General features: G+C 38.4%; 1 protein-coding gene across 2 annotated transcripts in view; it reads left to right on the forward strand.

Moving 5' to 3' along the window:
- HERC3 (HECT and RLD domain containing E3 ubiquitin protein ligase 3) overlaps positions 1-19,409 on the forward strand; it is a 110,169-nt gene that overhangs the window by 60,986 nt on the left and 29,774 nt on the right. For both annotated transcript variants that reach the window (XM_039218425.1, XM_039218426.1), the window contains exons 11-19: positions 3,448-3,572; positions 5,122-5,181; positions 7,560-7,671; positions 8,562-8,751; positions 10,505-10,668; positions 10,801-10,914; positions 16,429-16,452; positions 16,545-16,634; positions 17,832-18,002. In XM_039218425.1, coding sequence (XP_039074356.1) covers positions 3,448-3,572; positions 5,122-5,181; positions 7,560-7,671; positions 8,562-8,751; positions 10,505-10,668; positions 10,801-10,914; positions 16,429-16,452; positions 16,545-16,634; positions 17,832-18,002 — 1,050 coding nt within the window. The remainder of the gene's footprint in view (positions 1-3,447; positions 3,573-5,121; positions 5,182-7,559; positions 7,672-8,561; positions 8,752-10,504; positions 10,669-10,800; positions 10,915-16,428; positions 16,453-16,544; positions 16,635-17,831; positions 18,003-19,409) is intronic.

Below are 19,409 nucleotides of genomic sequence, written 5' to 3' on the forward strand. Positions count from 1 at the left end.
ATATAAAAAAGATGACATGGTATTCGGATATCCTTTCTTATTTATCATTTGCTCATAGCACCATACTAAAATTTCAGATTGTCTCCAGTGTCGCTGTAGTAAGTCAGGAAGAATGATGTTCCAGTATCTTTTCAGGGTTGAAGGTAGTGGAGAATGTGGGCCAGTATCTGTGACAGAGCTTTTAATTCATTCCCCTCTTCCTGGACAAGGGAAATTATTCTGAAACCAGGGGCACAGATTTGTTTTCTGCTCTCCACTCCCTTCCTTGTTTTTGTGCTTTCTCTCCTCTCTTCTTCCTTGCCCACCTGCTTTTATTCAAGAAGCATGTAGAGAGAGGACCAACCATATATCATGCATTGATCCTTATCCTCTCATGGAGGAACAGGGAAGGGTTATTCATGATGATAAAGAAATCACAATTGGTTTGGAGGAAAAGAGGAGCTGTGGCCACAAGGGGCCCTTTGAGTCCTGGAAATTTTCTCCATTCATCTGACACCATGCCATCTTTAAATACACAATATTCTTGCCTTCTAGTCAGTATAATTCTATGATGTGGTAGAAGAGGTTATGCTGGAGCCTGCGGCTGCAGGTTGGACAGTGTAAATGGACAATTAGATATTTTCCAGGTCAGGAGCCTGGAGAAGGTTCTGTTTAGTGCTACCATCTGGGATGATTTGGAACTGCTGTGTTAGACCTATTTTAGGCCTAGCTTTAGTGCTTTACAGAGAAATCTTGGAAAACTGAGATGATTTTTTTGTGTCTTCAAAATGCCAGTGAAGTGAAATATGAAAAGCAACTGAATCTCTTCAGGATAATAACTTTTTGTCCTTAAGTATTAGAGTTTGAAGTATTGATTTCCCTAAGAAATTGACTTGAATAATATTGTCCAACTTTAATTTTCCTGTGAAAGTTAACATAAAACTTAGTTTTTCTACTTTTATAAATATGGTACCTGATCTAAGTAGTTGGATTTAAAATTTATTGTAGTTAATGCCGTTGGGACTGGAAAACAAAATACTGATGAAAAGGATCTAAAATAATGTAATGAAATAGGGCAGCTTAAAGGTTAAATCACTGGTCAGAGTGGTATGCATTAAAAATATAAGATAATAAAGGGAAAAGAAACTAAAAATAGGCTATTTAGGAAGGTGTTGCTCTTTCTTTTTAAAATTGAAACCTGTGCACTTTTACTTGAGCCATTGAGCATAGATGTTTGTTTAGATACAGAGACTGATCAAATCATGTGTTTACCTGTTACCATCATACTTGAAGAATAACTTGAAGACCTAGAAGAAAGCCTCTGTGTAGTGACAGCCTTCATTTCTATAAACACAGCTTATTCAATGAATGCCAGGTGTGAGGTGGAAGAAGAGGAGGAGTTGCAAATAGATACTGTTTTGCTACCTTTGATTCCACATCTTGGAAATAAATGAGTGCAAACCATAGCCCCTCCTTTTCCTTTCATGTTAGTCACTGGGTAAGATTGAAGAGGAAATGTAGTTGGGATGTTAGGGGTGCGTGTGCACACTTGTAGGTGACACAATTCTCTCTTTCCCAACAGTTATCCTCAATATTGGTTGCCCATTGAAATCACCTAGGGGCCTTTTAAAAAAATGGTCCCTCTAGAGAATCTGATTTAATTGGTCTAGAGTATGACTTGGCCATTAAGATTTTGAAAGCTCTCATGATCCAAAGTTAAGAAAAGTTGACCTAGATCAATTTTTTTTTCCTTTTTGGCCTGCATATAATTAGAGGGCACAGAAAATTCATACCCTTTTCTTGAGTCTTTAAGTGATTCTGAGATTATACTTCATTCAAGGCACCTGTAGTTTATTGGACATGCAATAAAGAATGAGAAAATAGTTTCATGTGAATATTTTATTGAAGTATATGTTAGAGTCTGTGTTCAGCTCCCCTATGAATGAGGAAAGTAATTAAACTTTAGATAACAACAGTGGTTTTAAGACTAGTGTGAAGAGGCAATCTTGGGTATGTGTGTTCAAGTGTCCACTTTGTCTTACGATTTTTCTCTGTGTTGTTCAAGATGACTTTTGTTCTCTCTTAGATGTCTGTGGTCATTTTAGTAAAATAATTATCAAGACCTGGGTGATTGAAAACATTGGCAAACATCTCTGATTTGTTGCATGCCTTTGTCCTTTCCCTTTATTATATGGTATCTTGCAACTATGAGGATAACCAAGGAAATTTACTATGGAAGTTGTATTTTCATGTGTAGGTACAAAGGACGACAAAACAATCATGTTACGAATTGATGGATTAATGGTTTAATATAACATTTTCTCTCTTTTTAGTGATGGCTATGGAGGGTATAAAGCACTTGCCACTTTTTCTTAGTTCTAGATTAAGAATAGGGTTTGGGGAATATCAGTTGAATAAGATAAATTTTAGAAAATAAAAGTGCTTATATTTTTTTAAATCTCATGGAGTAAAGGATGCATAAGGCCGTGCAGAATTTGGAATTGTCTAGGCCATTATTGACATCTCCTTTTTGGCACCTTTCTTATAAATGTATAACAATATACTTGGAACAAGAAATTAAGAGGCATTATGTTTTCATAGATTATTTCTAATATAGATTATAGCTGAACTTTTTAATAATACATTTTGTCGGAGTTGTGTGACTTGTTATGGCAAATGATTAATACCTTAAAAGCCTTGATGTTACAATGATTCAGAGCAGAGGGGAGAGGGAGACACAGAGTTCAAAGTAGGCTCCAGGCTCTGGGCTGTCAGCACAGAGCACAGCACGGGGCTCAATCTCATGAGTCGTGAGATCATGACCTGACACAAAGGTGGATGCTTAACCAACTGAGCCACCCAGGCGTCCCATAACTGAACTTTTTAATAATACATTTTGTTGGAGTTGTGTGACAACTTATGGCAAATGACTAATACCTTAAAAGCCTTAATGTTACAGTGAATTAAATCAGAGAGGAAAGAAGTGTGGAAAAGCCATATTGGGTTTGTTTCTTTGGGAAACAGGCTGTGAGACTGAGATTTATGTTGAGAAAGTTTTTCAGGGGAGTGTGGTAGGAGGGCATCTATTTAGGGATGAGGCAGGCAGCACTGGGCAGAGGGAGAGACTGCAGATGGGTGTAACAGAGGACTAAGCTAGTCTCCTTGGGAGCTCTGAAGTCAGGGATGGCTCTTCAGCCAATCCTGAGCGGAGGCTAGCCTTTATACTATGCCTCTGCCTGCCCCTGGATGTTAGAGGGATGAAGCAATGGCCAAGGGCAATTCTCGGAGTGTAGCCTAGCCAGGAGCTATCAGGAGCTTACACTATCAGTAGCTGAGGGAATGTAGAGGGGGGTGTGGGCAGTGCACCCCAGCTCCTGTGAACCACAAGACTGAGAATATATCAGGAAAAAGAGAAAGGATCCAACCTACATAATTTCTCTTTTTTTGCTGTTATATTTAATCCTCCAGAATTCTTCCCCTGCTGTTGACTTCAGGACAATGAACCAGGCACATTACACCAGTCTAATAAATGATGAAACCATAGCAGTTTGGAGACAAAAACTCTCAGAACACAACAATGCAAATACAATCAAGTATGTGGCTGCTTGTTTTCATTTTCATTTTTCCAGAGTATGGAATCTTCTAGCTCAGTAATTTTCCATATTTCCATATTGAGGTTATGAATGTAAATGGAGTTTTACATTTTAGGGAATTTTTTTTTTTTTGGCACAGATTTCTTGAGGATTTGGTGCCCTTAGCCCCAGATAACATAATAGTTTTTGCCCCCATTCTCTCAGAGAGTGTGTCCCTTAACCTTACCTTATTCAGATCTTAAAAATCCTGACTGATAAAAGCATGAGTTGGCCTTTATGCTAAAAAAGCTCAGTGTTATGGTTGTTGAACCTCAAGAGTTTCTTCATATGCATATCCCAAAGCATTCCAAAAGTAAGACAGATATTATTTTCCCTAATCTCCATAATTTCTAGCATTTTTACATTCAAAATGATCAGTGATGGTAATTTAATGTCAAATTGAGAAAGTAAAAAGGATTGAGGCCTTTTGTTAAGTTTATTTTAAAGGAGAAATTTTTCTGGTGCACATTTTTATACATTTTCATTGATTTAGTATTTCCATTTTTCTGGAGTCTAATATTTGGGAATGAATGAATCATGCTCTGTGTACTTCAGTGTACACTGAAATGTGTATAATACACCTTCTTTATGACATAGAGTATAGTAGGACAAATGATCAGGGCTCTAAACTTTGGGGTACACTGGGGATCTGGGAATGCCCTCAAGCAGCCATGGCGCTCCTCAGAATTTCTCTAACTGTAGGTGGGTCTGAGGAGGAATTCAGTCTGGAAGGATGTGAGGGTGAGGGAAGGGGACCAGACTCATCATAGGAGGGGCCAAGTGGGTTTTGCTTTCCTGGGGCCTTGGCAGTTTACTAGTTCCCAGTTCTCTCATTTATAAAATGAGGGATTAGAAGAAATGATCTCAAAGACCTTTCTTGACCTCGAAGTTATTGTAACCCTCTCCTTAACCACGTATTTGTTGTATTCCTTCCCTTTTCCATATACTAGATGAGGGTCCAAGACTCTTCACACGCAGTTTCATTCTGAGTCCTCAGAAACTAGCTATTTTCCTAGAGCCTCTGTTATCTAGGTAATAGGAATAAACACTTCACTTATTTTCAGTTTCTTTCTCAGATAAGAGACAGAATAGAAGGGAGTGGTTGTTCACTTATTAATTTGCAAAGACAGTTTTTGTGTTTGAGAGATAACAGCTCGGCTTCTCCTTTTTGATTGTATTTTGTTTGTGTTGGGAGGTGAGCTGGGGAATATCTTAGTTGATGGCAGAAGGTTGTTCACGATCATTGTCAGGTGCAAGAGTTGTTCTTTCAGTAGCTTTGGTACTTTTGATTTTAACATGACTTATGGAAAACTTAAGTACTTGTCTATTTTGGGATGTGACACAATGTTTCTCTACAGCAGATGTACGTTTTCCAAGGCTTCATCTGGGTAAGAAAGAGCTGCTATTAATGAAACCCTGGAATAGATGACTAATCTATTATTGAGGCTTGAGTAACCAACCGTTTATTTGTAATTACTAAAGTCTTGCCTACCTTTTTCTTTCTGAGCAGTGGTGTTGTTCAGATATTATCTTCTGCAGCCTGTTGGAATGGAAGTTTTCTTGAAAAAAAGTAAGTGATTTAGAATCTTAAAAAAATACCGACATGTCATGCAAATACTTACTCAGCAAAGGCTGTGAAAGACTTCTGTTCTCTTTGACAGTAGTTGGCCTTAATTTAGTGGATAAGCTGATGATTGGTGCAAAAATTGGAATGCCTAATAATGATGAATGAGAGGGTATTGCGAAGGGCAATGCTGATTCATGCTTGGTTGGCAAAGCAGCAGATTAGCATAGACAGAGACTATCTCAGAAAGAGTTAGTGTAATCAATAGTAAGATTTCTCAGGTGTTTCTAAAATGTTACCCCCCCCCCCCAAAATGTGCACTGTATTTGTTCTTACATTCTTAATTCTTTAAATAATCTCCTTGGTTTCATTGGTTTGCTTTCCCATAGATTTTTCTTTTCTCAAAAAAAGTGAGCTTAGGGGGATGTTCCAAGGAAGCTTCAGGAGCTCCTTGGACTGAGGTCTGGCCTGGTTCACCAGGAGATCACATTTGGGCTGAATTTCCAGGTAGTAAATAGTGTTTCTTTGCTTGGCCTTAATCCTTTCTGCAGATGTTCCCGTGAAGAACCTCATGCAGCAGAAGGGTTTTGTCACGGGTTTTGATCTTTGGTGACCCCAATTCCTGACCATCTCTCAGTCCTTTTTTGCCAGTGACCAGGCAAATGAAATACCAAGAAGAACTTAGAATTCATTTCTCTGTGTGAACCCCACTCCCTCCCCAACCAAAAAATTATGTCCCTAACTGAGTTGCAAGAGGTGACCTCAGAAGCTTTCTTCCGTTACAGCTAGAGATTGCCAAGTCATTTATTTGTATCATTAGGGCAGCTGGAATGAGCCCATCCAGTTTCTTTCAGCTTTAATATTTAGCCTTTTCCTTCAGGGAAAAACATTCTGGATTGTGCTGATGTTAGTCTTTTACAACAGTGGTTTTTCACCAAGCTGATTTATCTTCTAAGAGGACTTTTGGCAATGTCTGGTGACATTTTTTGGTTGTTAGAGTGGGGGAAGGTATACTACTGGCATCTAGTGGGCAAAGACCAAGGATGCTGCTTTGCACCTCACAATCCCGTCCACCCAACAAAGAATTATTTGATCTCAAAAGTCAATAGCACCAAGGTTGAGAAACCTTGTTCTAGAAGGACAGCTTTTGTGAAGGTTGGGAATGGCTCTTGGCCAGACTTGTTAGGTTATTCATCCTTAGGATAATGAATTCTGTAGAGATGTGGGTAAGGCCTTTATTTTTTTAAACTGACAACTGTGCTATTTTAGGATTTCTGCTTATGTAGCTTATGCACAATGCCTTACAGGAAACCGATTAAAGACTACTTTTATAAACTATAAATAAGTTTAGATAAAACATTTCATTTTTTCTTAATAGCATGACAGAAAGTACCTCTAAGTATATAGAAGATTATATATAGGATACCAGAATTAATTTCTGTGTTGGGGGTCGATTTATTTTGAGAGCAATAACACCAAAAGACCCAACAAACAAAGCCCAGGCATCTCTTGATTTGACCATTTAGGTTTCAGTGCATATAATTATGCTTTTTCTTTTAATGTTAGAAACTCTACCTAAGTTTTTATAAGTTACACAATTGCTGTCAGGTGGTGTTAAAACTATTGGATGTGTCCATTACTCATCAACAGAAGTCTATTTTGCAAATAGTTATTTTATAATTAATAGGTGTGATATATTCAAGAGTGGGAATTTAAAAGTGATCTCCTAAGTCTCTAAAAGGCTATGACTTTAAGATTAGAAAAAAATGATTAGTTGGTAGGAAGTTAAAAACAGTATCAGTGAAATTAGTCCTCAGGTCTATGTAATTGTCCTCTGGTGTATGTAATTGTATCCCTTGTGTAAAAAACTAAGACGTTAACTTAGTATTGTTGTAGATCTGATTTTTGTAAAAACACTATTAAGAAAAGCTTTAAACAAGGAAGTTTGTTCTGCCTGCCATTTGTTGATGAGTGGGCCAGTTTGTACAGGGGCCGTTTTTGCATCTAGCACAGTGTCTCTTCATCTAGTTCTGTGTTCCATAATTACAGAGAAAGGCACATGCACAAGAGTAAATCAGGGACTAACACTCTGCTTAAAAATTTCAAGATCGTGTCAAATCGAAATGATGATCTTTGCTTATACTTTGAATTGAAGGTTGAAGGAAAAACCACTCAAACTTTCAAGATTATCTTGAAAAAGGGGTTCCAGAGCTTGATTCTGTTGGGCTTCCTTAAAAGTAATATTCTTATGCAGCTTGTCTGCTGGGTCAAATTTAAATATGATCAGTATAGACAGACTGTTATGTTTCCCTACTTCCCTAATTCCTATCAGAGTGTTTGCTTTGTTTTTCTTTTATTAACACACATTTAAAATTTTTGTTTAGAATTGATGAACATTTTAAAACAAGTCCCAAAATCCCTGGGATTGACCTGAACTCAACGAGGGTGTTATTTGAGAAGTTAATGAGCTCCCAGCACTCGATGATTCTAGAGCAGGTAAGTTCTTTATGTTTGCAGAGTGTATTCTTTTTTTTTTTTTTTAATGTTTGTTTATTTTTGAGAGAGCACAAATGGTGAAGGGGCAGAGAGAGGGGGACAGAGATCTGAAGTGGGCTTTGTGCTGACTGTAGGCCTCGAACTCATAAACTGGCTGACATCAGTGAGCCCACTGTAGGCCTCGAATGCATGAACCACAAGATCATAACCAAAGTCTGACACTCACCCAACTGAGCCACCCAGGCACTCCTGTGGAGTGTATTCTTCTTCTTCTTCTTCTTTTTAAATATTTGTTTATTTTTGAGAGAGAGTGAGTGTGCACGAGTGAGCAGGGAAAGAGGGGCAGAGAGAGACACACACACAAACAGAATCCGAACAGGCTTCAAGCTCTGAGCTGTCAGCCCAGAGCCTGATGAGGGGCTTGAACCCACGAACCGTGAAATCATAACCTGAGCCAGAGTTGGACGCTTAACCAACCGAGCCACCCAGGCCCCCCCCAGAGTGTATTCTTAAAGACGTATTTTTGTATTGCAATAATTCAATTTTCAAGAGAAACAAAAGAGCAGAAGATAAAAGGGTATAAATCTTGTATGAATCTTAAATCTACAATATTCACCTTGGGAATTTGACCTACCTTTAGCTTTCTTTTCAGCTTAAATCTTTCTAAGGAAATACCCTTGCAGAGTAAGGTCTGCATAGGTGGAGATGTTTGGCTCTTCATTCCACTGGTGTATTTCCTGAGCGCCACTAGTACCTGGCTCATGGTTGATTCTCTGTGCATGCTGAGTGAGTGGGGATTGAGAGTCTTTCAAATAGCCTATGAACTTAGACATCAAGTAACTAGATCCCAGCTATGTTTGAATTTCTCAGTATTCTTTTCTCTCATACAGATCTTAAACAGCTTTGAAAGTTGCCTGATTCCTCAGTTGTCGAGTTCTCCACCAGATGTTGAAGCCATGAGAATCTATTTAATACTACCTGAGTTCCCCCTGCTCCAGGATTCCAAGTATTACATAACATTGACAATTCCCCTGGCAATGGCCATTCTTCGGCTGGATACAAACCCCAGCAAAGTATTAGGTGAATTTGATAAACTCAATACCGGTGGTTTTAATACTTTTTATTTCATTGGTGTGACCACTGGCTCTCAGTGGACTGAAATCTGAGAATTTATTTGTTGCCATTTAATATCCTTAACATTCAAACCTTTCTTTCTTTGCTGTTATCTTCTAACTGGCCACATGCACATTATTTAGGTTATTTGAAATGATTCATGCCAGACTAGTCTTGATTTTTAAATATTCACAAGGTTAGATTGACTTGACTCTGTTTTTTCACCTCCTACATTTGCTAGTAGTTAATAGTGCCTCAAGAATTAGTGTCCATCTGTTGCTCTTTCTCCTATATCTAATTTAGGGGGTGGGAGTGAAATGAACAGTTTGGTGTGATGCACAGGTCCCCAAAAGAGGAAAGGAAGAAAATTACCTAGTGGAGACTTACCAAATGTTTGTTCTGTTTTTCTTTTTTAGGACAGTTGAGTCCACACTGATTTTTGCAGGCTACAGACACTTTGCTGAGATAAGAACCTTCCGTTCCTCAGTGAATTGGAGAGTGTCTCATGGGAGTAGCGCCTGAGATGTTTTTATTAATCAAGTGCAGAAAGTGTCACCTGGCTTTTTCCTTTTTTTTTTTCCTGGTAAATTTTTTTAGGTGTTCATTGCAACTCAGTAACTTCTGCGTTCCAGATGGACTAGGATGTTACTTGAGTGTGTCTCCCCATGAGTAAAGAGACCTGTGTTCCTGAGCTTGGAATACTGGCTTTTGCATATTGCTTCCACCTTTGCAGAAGACATAAAAACAGAAACCGTAATGAAAGCACTAGTAATATGTTAGTCCTTAATTATTTTTTTTTAAGATCAGAGCCCTTTGTGGCATATCTTTTCAGGTGTTCTAATAGACTGTGAGGTAGAAAGACCACAATCTCTGAAGGAATTTTACCTGACGTTTAAGGTTTTTTTTTTTTTTAATCTTAATTTTTTCCAGGTATGACAATACAAAGAGATCAGAGTTGTTCAGTTTAACACTTGTTTTTAAATTCTAATTAAAGAAATTTAAATTTAAGAGAATATCCCAGAGCATGGAAAACACTGTAGGTACCCATTCACCCAAATTCACGATTATCAATTTTTGGCCCTCTTTGTTTTCTATGTTCCTCCTACCCCCACCTTTTTATTTTTGCTGAAATATTTTTTAAAAGACATCATGTCTTTTCATCTTTTAAGTATTTCAGTATGGCTGAATTGATTTCTGATGATGTGGAAACCAGTGGTTCTAGCCTTCTTGTCTGATTATAGGAAAGCACTGTTTGGGGGAGAAACAGAAATAGTAGTTTTTCAACTAATGAAGCCTCTTGATGGGAAGGCATAGCTGCCAGACTGCTGCTGCTTCTGGGGTGTGTGGTCCTATGCATCCCCGATCCAGGATGTAGGTAGAGGCAGGGTTGAAGGCAGATGATGATATCCGAATGCTCCTGCCTGCAACGTGTCCCTTGGCATCTTGTCCACATGGATCTTTGGAACTGAACTTTTAGCTTGGCCTTCTGAACGAGTCTTTGAGAACAAAAATCAGATCCAGCTTTACAAAAAAAGCTCTAGGGGGATTCTTGTGCTCTCCAGAAATGCTTTAATGAATTCTTTTTAAAGTCAGTTTTGGGAAACTGTATTTTAGACTAATGTTCATTTTTTAGCTGGAGCAGTTTTTAGCTAGTAGGCAGAAGGCATAAATACTTGATCAAAAATACATGTTGAAATACATCTTTTCTTTCTTTCTAAAGATAACTGGTGGTCTCAGGTGTGCCCAAAATATTTCATGAAGCTGGTAAACCTCTATAAAGGTGCAGTCGTGTACCTCCTGAGAGGAAGAAAGACATTCTTAATTCCTGTGCTGTTTAACAATTATGTTACAGCAGCTCTCAAGCTCTTGGAGAAGCTGTATAAGGTGAGTACAGAAAGGAGCTGGTGGGGAGAGGTGCAGATAGGTTGCAGGCTCACATGTCCTACTGAGGTAGTCTGTGGGAAGCCATTTTCCAGGTGTCTGCATTTTAATTGTCCTCATTCTGTTCTTCATCAGGTAAATCTTAAAGTGAAGCATGTGGAATATGATACATTTTACATTCCTGAGATTTCCAATCTTGTGGACATTCAGGAAGACTACCTCATGTGGTTCTTGCATCAAGCAGGCATGGTAAGAATTCATGTAAAGCCTATCTTAAAGCTTTAGCCTTTTCTCAGAGTACAAATAAGAACAAGAAAAGCCCATCTGAGTCCTATAGTTTGTCCTTGTCTTTGGTTAATATCACAATGTTTTGACTAGCTTGGCATTCTTGAAACTTTGAAGTGTTTTGAGACATCATAAATGGTCAATAAGGAGTCATAAATGGGTGACCAGCCAGAATGGTACAAATCTTAATTAGTTGCCAGCATTTTAAAAATCAAGGTATCTACAGTAGTCACAGTTGTAGAAGCAGAAAGTAGCCTGGTGGTTGCTGGGGCCTCGGGGAAGGGAAATGGAGAGTTGTTTAATAGATACAGAGCTTCAGTTTTGCAAGATGAAAAAGTTCTGGAGATCTGCATAATAATGTGAATATAGTTAACATTACTAAGTTATACACTTAAAAATGATAAAGATGGCAAACTTTGTTATGTGTCTTTCACCATAAAAAATTCAAGATACATAAAATCATGATGCAGCAATATGACCTGTCCTCCCAGATGGCACTAGTTGGCTAGAGTTCAATAGTAGCTCTGTAGGTGAGGTCTGTATGTGCCACAGTAGTCACTGCCACTTGATTTTGACATTGAGGACAGAATCATTTGCTAATTAACATCTTGTAATAGCTAGCTTACTTCAGCTGTCTTATGTCAGTGCCTGAACCCTATAGGCCACCTCTGATTTGGGATTATGGGTGTGAAGATGTCACATATCCCCGACCTAGCTCTCACCATGTTAGATACACCATCCAAGGGACTGCACATTCCTGCCCGCCACCAGGGCTTGGCAAGAGCTGCTCAGTTTGATTGCAGACTGACTGGGGACCTGTGCAAAGCTTTTTAGGACCTCCCGTCTGTGGAGTATACCTAAATTTGAGTTATGTCAGAAAACAGAATGATAATTCGCTTACCGTAGTTAGTGAAGTCATGTGCAGCAGATACGTTTGGTGTGAGTCCTTGCCAGTTTAAAGATTCATCACCAGGGGCGCCTGGGTGGCTTAGTCGGTTAAGCATCCGACTTTCGCTTAGGTCATGATCTCGTGGTTCGTGGGTTCGAGCCCCGCGTCGGGCTCTGTGCTGACTGCCAGCTCAGAGCCTGGAGCCTATTTCAGAGTCTGTGTCTCCCTCTCTCTCTGACCCTCCCCTGCTCACGCTGTCTCTCTCTCTCTCGCCTAGAAATAAATTTAAAAAACATAAAAAAAATTTTTTTTAAAGATTCATCACCAACAGTGAGGCAGTATTTTCCCTGTAGAGTTGTTGGAGATCAGTAGTGCAGTAGTGGTTTCTACTAGCAAGGAGTGTAAGTAGGTTTGTTTAAGCAAAATTATCTGCTTTGTCAAATAATAGATCACTGCTAGACCCAATAATGTGTTTTTAATAATCTTTTATTGAGAAGAAAAAAAATTCTTCTCAATAAAAATGGGTTAGAGTTTTCTAAATGGGCTTACATGGGAAATTTAACATGCAGGCTAGCAATGAACTCTGCTTTCACCTGCTAATTTTGGAATTGTGAAAAGAAACTTTTTGTTTTATCAACTTGCAAGTAACTAGTCATGGCATAATAAAATGCTAAAAGCTGAAATAAGCTTTATGAATTATTTAGGCTGTTTTGTTTGTAGGTGAGGGAATGGAGGCCCACAGAAGTTCAACAATTTTCCCACCAATTTAGTTTCATAAAAGCCAATTCTTTTGACTTTGCATCTACCCTTTCTGTGACTGGATGCTGAATAAAATACTTCTAATGAACCCTGATTCTTTTTGACACTGAAAAGAATTTGCTGGTGTTAGAAATCTAGATTATCATTATTGCAGTCCGTGAATGGAGATACTTAAGTGAGCAACTTTTACAACCTTTTTTTTTGTTTGTTTATCTAAATTTTTTTTAATGTTTATCTTAGAGAGAGAGACAGAGTGCGAGCAGAGGAGGGGCAGAGAGAGGGAGACAGAATCCGAAGCAGGCTCTGGGCTCTGAGCTATCAGCACAGAGCCTGATGCAGGGCCTTGAACCCATGCACGACAAGATCATGACCTGAGCCAGAGTCGAACGGACTTTATTTTGAGTGAGAGAGAGCAGAAGAGAGAGAGGGAGAGAATGGTTGGAGGAGGGATATAGAGAGGGAAAGACAGAATCCCAAGCAGGCCCCATGCTGTCAGCACAGAGTCTGACGTCGTTCTCCCATCTTATGAACCATCTGAGCTGAGATCAAGAATCAGATGCTTAACCGACTGAGCCACCCAGGCGCCCCTAAGTTTAAATTTCTTGATATCTTGGATTTTAACCTAGAATGCTGAAGCTATTTTGTACATAACTTTATTTTATTAAAAAAAATTTTTTTTTAATTAAGTAAGCTCCCATGCCCAACATGGGGCTTAAACTCACGACCCCAAGATCAAGAGTCACATGCTCTACTGACTGAGGTAGTCAGGCACCCTTGTTTCGTACATAAATTTATATACTTTTTAAATTACTTTTATTATTAACATTTTTTTTAATGTTTATTTTTGAGAGTGGAAGTGGGGCCGGGGCAGAGAAAGAGGGAGACACAGAATCCGAAGCAGGCTCTAGACTCTGTCAGCAGGGAGCCCAATGTGGTGCTTGAACTCTTGGACTATGAGATCATGACCTGAAGTCAGATGCTTAAACAGACTGAACCACCTAGGCACCCCTCTTTTATTATTTTTTCAGATATTTATTTTTGAGAGAGAGAGCATGAGTAGGGCAGGGGCAGAGAGAGTGGGGAACCAGGGGATCTGAAGGAGGCCCTGCAGATATCAGTCAGTCCATGTGGGGCTCGAACTCCTGAACCACAAGATCATGACCTGAGCCAAAGTCGGCTGCTCAACCGACGGAGCCACTCAAGTGCTCCTTAAATTACTTTTAATTGATAGTAATGAACAATAAGTGGATTTCCCCCTACCTTTATTGAGGAATAATTGACAAGTAAAATTGTCTGTATTTAAAGTGCAGTGTGATGATTTGATATGCATTATGAAATGATTGCTAAGATCAAGTTAATTAATGTGTCAATCACATAATTCGTGTTTGTGCTCTGTTTTTTTTTTTTTTTTATTTTTTTGTGGTGAGAATGCTTAAAATCTACTCTCAGCAGATTTCAAGGAGGTATAAGTAGACCTTCATATGGGTCTGCTGCTTCTTTTGACCAAATACCCTTTCTTCCTTTGCCTTCTTTAGAGCTGACACTGTGGTCCTCCCTTGGAGGGAGGGGAGTCTTAGGGACCTTTAACTCTGTGGTCTTGGCTCTGGTTCCTAACTGAAGCAGTTTTGGATTTCTTTCCAGCCAGCCCACCCACCTGAGAGGATGATGACCGTGCCCTCATTATAACTGCTCTCCTTCTGTAGAAGGGACATGGGCCTGCTTCCCAAACTGGGCTCTTCCAGGGGTGAAGGGGTCAGGCATAGGGCGATGGGAGCGACCAGGGCTGTAGGGGGTGGGTACTAGACGCACCTGGGAGAGAGCTCGCAGGGAGGGGCAGCAGGGTAGTCAGAGACCTGGAGTGGGCCTGAAGAGAGCCAGGACCTGCAGACAGAGCTGCTGGTTGATATCTGAAATAACTATGCTGTCCTAACAGAAATACCAGTATTTAAGTATTTACAGCTGGGATGCCATAATGCCAGTGCCTGTTTTTATAGTCACTGTGGTCACTTCTCTCCCAGTGCCTTTTACACTTGAAGTGTTTAAAATTTATCTTGCTTTTATAGACCAACACATGTTAAAGATCTTTTTTTTCCTGAGAATAAGCAAATAAGTCTTAGATTAAATAATCTTTTCTGAGAGGAAGATTAGAAAATTCTGAATGTTGCTACTCGTTGTAAAATAAACCTGCTTCCTTAGGATGCTCACACTTTTTTCTGGTACGTAGACTAGAAGATCGTTTTGTAGAGTGCTGTTTGACGGTGTGTGAGCTTTTTTTTTTAATTTTAGTGATTTCAGTTCCTAAATACAAAGTAAGTAGATACGTAGGTATGAGAATGAAATTAGCCTGGATTATATATGTGTGATTCCATACCTTGTCTCACTGGACTGGAATCATCTCTCCAGTTAAAGTTTCTCAGTCTAGGGAAATGTTCCAAGATCCATAAAGGAACCTAGTTCTAAAGGATTAACAGGATGGGTTTTAATTAAAATTGCTATTAAATGATTTCATTGAAATACAAACACAAAAGGAGGTAGTTCTATACTTCTTATTCAGTAGCCTTTAAACAGTTATAGAACCAAACCAGATCTTACAAATTAAATAATACAAACCTCTGAAATCAGTAAAACGCAGATGAACCTCATGATTAAATGGGACAGCAAAAACGTCTTCCTGCAACCAAACCCCAGTTGCATTGTGGAAAGGAACTGCTTACTGTCAGGCCTGGCTGCTTGGGTTCCCAGGCCTGTCGGCCCTGGGATGACTCAGCTCTATTCTCTTTTCAGCTGCTATTAAACCTTCCTTCATGCAGCGGGCCAGGACTGTTCTGGCCTTTTCCTGGGCACAAATGCATCACTTACAAAGGAAGACTGCCTTTCTTCTTTTTCATTGCCCTTGGACAATTAAGTATATTTAACATGACACCAGTGCAATCGTTAAAATAAATGAAATTATTATAATTTCATTCTGAAGTTGTTCAGAATGCATTTTCATTAATTTTAAGCATATAAAGAACCTACAGAAATTTTAAAAATTAATGGAGCATTCTCAGATCTCTGAGAATAAGACTGCAGTTTTCTGTTTGTTTGAGAAATACTGGTACAGATCAACAGGATATATATTGTTGATATTTTTCTTTCTATTATGTCAATAAATAATGTTTGTTACATAACCTAACAACCTTCAGAAGAAACTTTTTTTTTTCTTGGTAAATGAAATGGTGACAGACCTTGTAGATATGTTTCATTTGTGGATTTTAAAATTTATTATTCCCCTCCTCAAAATTTTATTTAGATTTATTCACATATTTATGAAATATCTTCTTTAGAACAAGCACTGGACCAAATGTTGAGTTAGGGGACAGCTTTCTAAGTATTTGTTTTCTCCTAAGAGTAACAACTCTCTGTGTGTGTGTGTGTGTGTGTGTGTGTAAGAAGGAGATGTAACATGCTGACAAAATGCAATCTGCAACATCCACTTTAATCAACAAAATTAATCTCTGAAATCAGGTTGTAAAGCTCTTGTTTTAGAATTAGATTTCTTATAAAAGAGAATTGTTTTAATGCTGTGAATTATGGAGTTGGTGAATGGTCTTTAAAGGTCCTTTAAAAATTTTTATAATGTTTTTATATTTTTTTCTGTTTATACCCATCAAAACATCTGGTATGCTCTATCAAAAATCTAGTCAGCCATTCAAATGGCGTTAGTTCTCTCCATGGCCAAATAGTCAGACAGGTTATATGTTTTGTTGTTTGTATTTTATACTTTTAAGGGAGTAGAAGATTCAGGTTTTGCAATCTAAGTAACAGACTTTTTACTTTTCTTTATACAGAAGGCTAGACCATCTATCATACAGGTAAATGATCCTTTTTTCATTTACTTCTGTATTTTTCCAGCATTGTTCTCTGTGGAACACTGTGATAGTGCCAATAATATGTTTTATTCTAGGATACTGTAACACTTTGTTCCTACCCTTTCATCTTTGATGCCCAAGCCAAGACCAAAATGTTACAGACTGATGCTGAACTACAGATGCAGGTATCATATTTTAAAAATTATTTCCTCTTCTTACAGTGTTTTGTTCATCCCAAGCATTCAATTGTAACTTTCACTAATAGGAGAGAGTATATTTAGATGAAGAGCCATTAAAACTTTTTAGAACTATGACAGATTTTTTCCAGCAGTTTTATGTTGGGTATAACACATATACATTATTGCATGTTTACTTGAATCAGGGGTTGACAAGCATTCTCATAAAAGGTCACATAGGAATTATTTTAGTTTTTGTGAGCCACACAGCCTGTCTCAACTATTCAACTGTGTGGTAGCACAGTCAGCAGTGATGGACAGTAGGTAAATGAATGAGTATGGCATTATTCCTTGAAAATGTTCTATACACTGAAATTTAAATTTTTATAATTCTCAAATGTGAAATATTTTTTTCCATTCATTTAAAAATGAAAAAAAATTGTTATTTCAAAAGCTATACAAAAACAGGCAGCAAGCTGGATTTGGTCTGCAGGCCATCATTTGCCGACCTGGTAGAGATAGAGTGATAGTTAGATGGAGCTTGGTACTTCTTTATTGAATAAAAACTTAAGTTGTAGAGATTTAATGTATTTTAAATACACATTTTTATTATAAGGTATAATTGATTTTGAGAAGTGTACAAAGACATTTGTGAATTAACAATTTGAATCTACCTGTTCCTGCTGTTAGTAGATGAGTTACTCTGTTCATCCCTTTCTCTCTTATCTCTGTCTCTTGCTTTCTATGTGTATATGTATATAAGTATCTGTTTTCACAGTGACCTACCCATGTTATTGTCAATGTAAAAGTTTTCCAGAGAAAGTGGACAGTTTTCAAAGAATAAAAACCATTTAACAAGTGCTTCTTAGGTTTCTTTTCCTGCTATTTTGAGAGTCATGGTTTTTATGAACTCTGCATCATGTTTCTTGTACGCTGATGATTATTTCAGTCTTAATTAGCTGGTCTTAGTCATTTTTGTGGAACTGGTTATGGGTCATATGCTTCAGCTGTTTCATTTAATTTCTTTTGGTTCAGATTAGAAAGATTTGTGTGTTTCGTAAATAAGAGTAACTTGGAAAATCAGAAAGAACAAACGGAGATGCAGTCAGCCTGCTCCCCACCACCCCAGGCCCAAAGGCACAGCAGGCTACAGTCCCACTTACAGGGACACTCTGAGTAATTGTGTTCTTGGATGTGATGTTCCAGGTGGCAGTCAATGGAGCCAACCTCCAGAATGTCTTCATGCTTCTCACCTTGGAGCCTCTGCTGGCCAGAAGCCCCTTCCTGGTCCTTCATGTTCGCAGGAACAATCTTGTTGGAGATGCCCTAAGAGAGCTGAGCATTCATTCTGATATTGATTTGAAAAAGCCTCTCAAAGTGAGCCCTTCATTTTGTTCCTTTAAATGACTTCCATGGCTTTCCTTAAACAGTTGGTGATGAAATAACAGAGGTCTTACTATTAAAATTGTGGAGTATAGCCATTCATGTCTTTCATTCATTTTATAAGCATTTAATCACCTCCTTTTGTCAAATCAAACAGAATATCTCAACATAACATCAGATAAGGATGCCAGTGGATTGCTTGAGGGATTATAGGGCTTTCTTTGTTCATTCTCTTCAGTGAACCTGCTCTGACTCTACCAGAAAGCAAGCAAACTAGCAAAACTAAAGCTTCCACTAGGTAAAACTGTCAAGTCAGCATCTAGGAAGCTTTGAATGTCAAAGATTGGAGAGAAGGAAGGAAAAAAGTAGAATAGAAAGGTAGTGAAATTTGGAAGCTGTTGTCCTGTCACAGTGAGCATTCTTAGTACTCTTAAATTATTGAATTACCGTTTTTTCTTTCCTCATAGACTATGCATATTTGTTACTACTTATTATATTCCCAGGGCTTAACAATGCTTGGTACATAGTAGGTGTTTGATTAGTATTTAATGAATTATTTGAAGTTGTTTTAAGTCATATATCTTTCCCTTCAGATGATTTCCAGGTCTCTTGCCATTCCTATTTCCAGTTTCCAAAAGGCAATAGGCAAGAAACTGATGGTCTTTATACTATTGTCACCCTTTCAGAACATAGCATGAGTAACATCAGTCTCTTCAGTCTGCCTGGGAGTTCTCCCTGAACTTCTGGGTTAGATTTTTGATATTGCAAAGAGAGGGGAGTCCCTTTGCCCCCTGTTTTCAATTAGTAATTCAGATGAGACTCTTGTTGCTTTGTAATACATCTGAGTTAAATCTGCTGGCATCCATACAATCAGGGTCCTAGTGTCTGTCACCACCTTTTCTTTTGTCCTGCTCTTGACAACTTGAACTCAGCCACAAGGATGCACTTTCTGAAATGCTATTTTTAGCTCTTTGTCTGAGCCCTTGCCTGTACAATGGAGATGATAATAGTAATCCCTACGCATTGGACTGTTCCAAGTATTAGGTTAATAGAGTTTAAGTGCTGGCATGTAACAAACTCTCAATGAGTCTCATTTGTTGGTTTGCTGCAGTTGTTACTGTGATGATCATTGTGGGTCCAGGATGCCCCATATAGATCTGTTTATAGCCCCTCACAGAACCTAGGTCTGTGCTTCCTTAGAATGTACTCCTCCCTTCCATAAGCATCAGTTACTGCAAGAGCCCCACTGAGATTTTTTCCAGAAAGTGTTCCTTTATCCAAATTAACCATTGCTTTTCTGTTTGTGCCAGACTATTTTCCTCTCAATATATTTGACTCCTTAAAAATAAACTGTGTTCTCATTGATTATTTTATATTTGACTCACTGTTCCAAATAGATGT

The sequence above is a fragment of the Hyaena hyaena genome, unplaced genomic scaffold (assembly GCF_003009895.1).
Source record: "Hyaena hyaena isolate Hyena2069 unplaced genomic scaffold, ASM300989v1 scaffold_764, whole genome shotgun sequence".
Classification (NCBI taxonomy): Eukaryota; Metazoa; Chordata; class Mammalia; order Carnivora; family Hyaenidae; genus Hyaena; species Hyaena hyaena.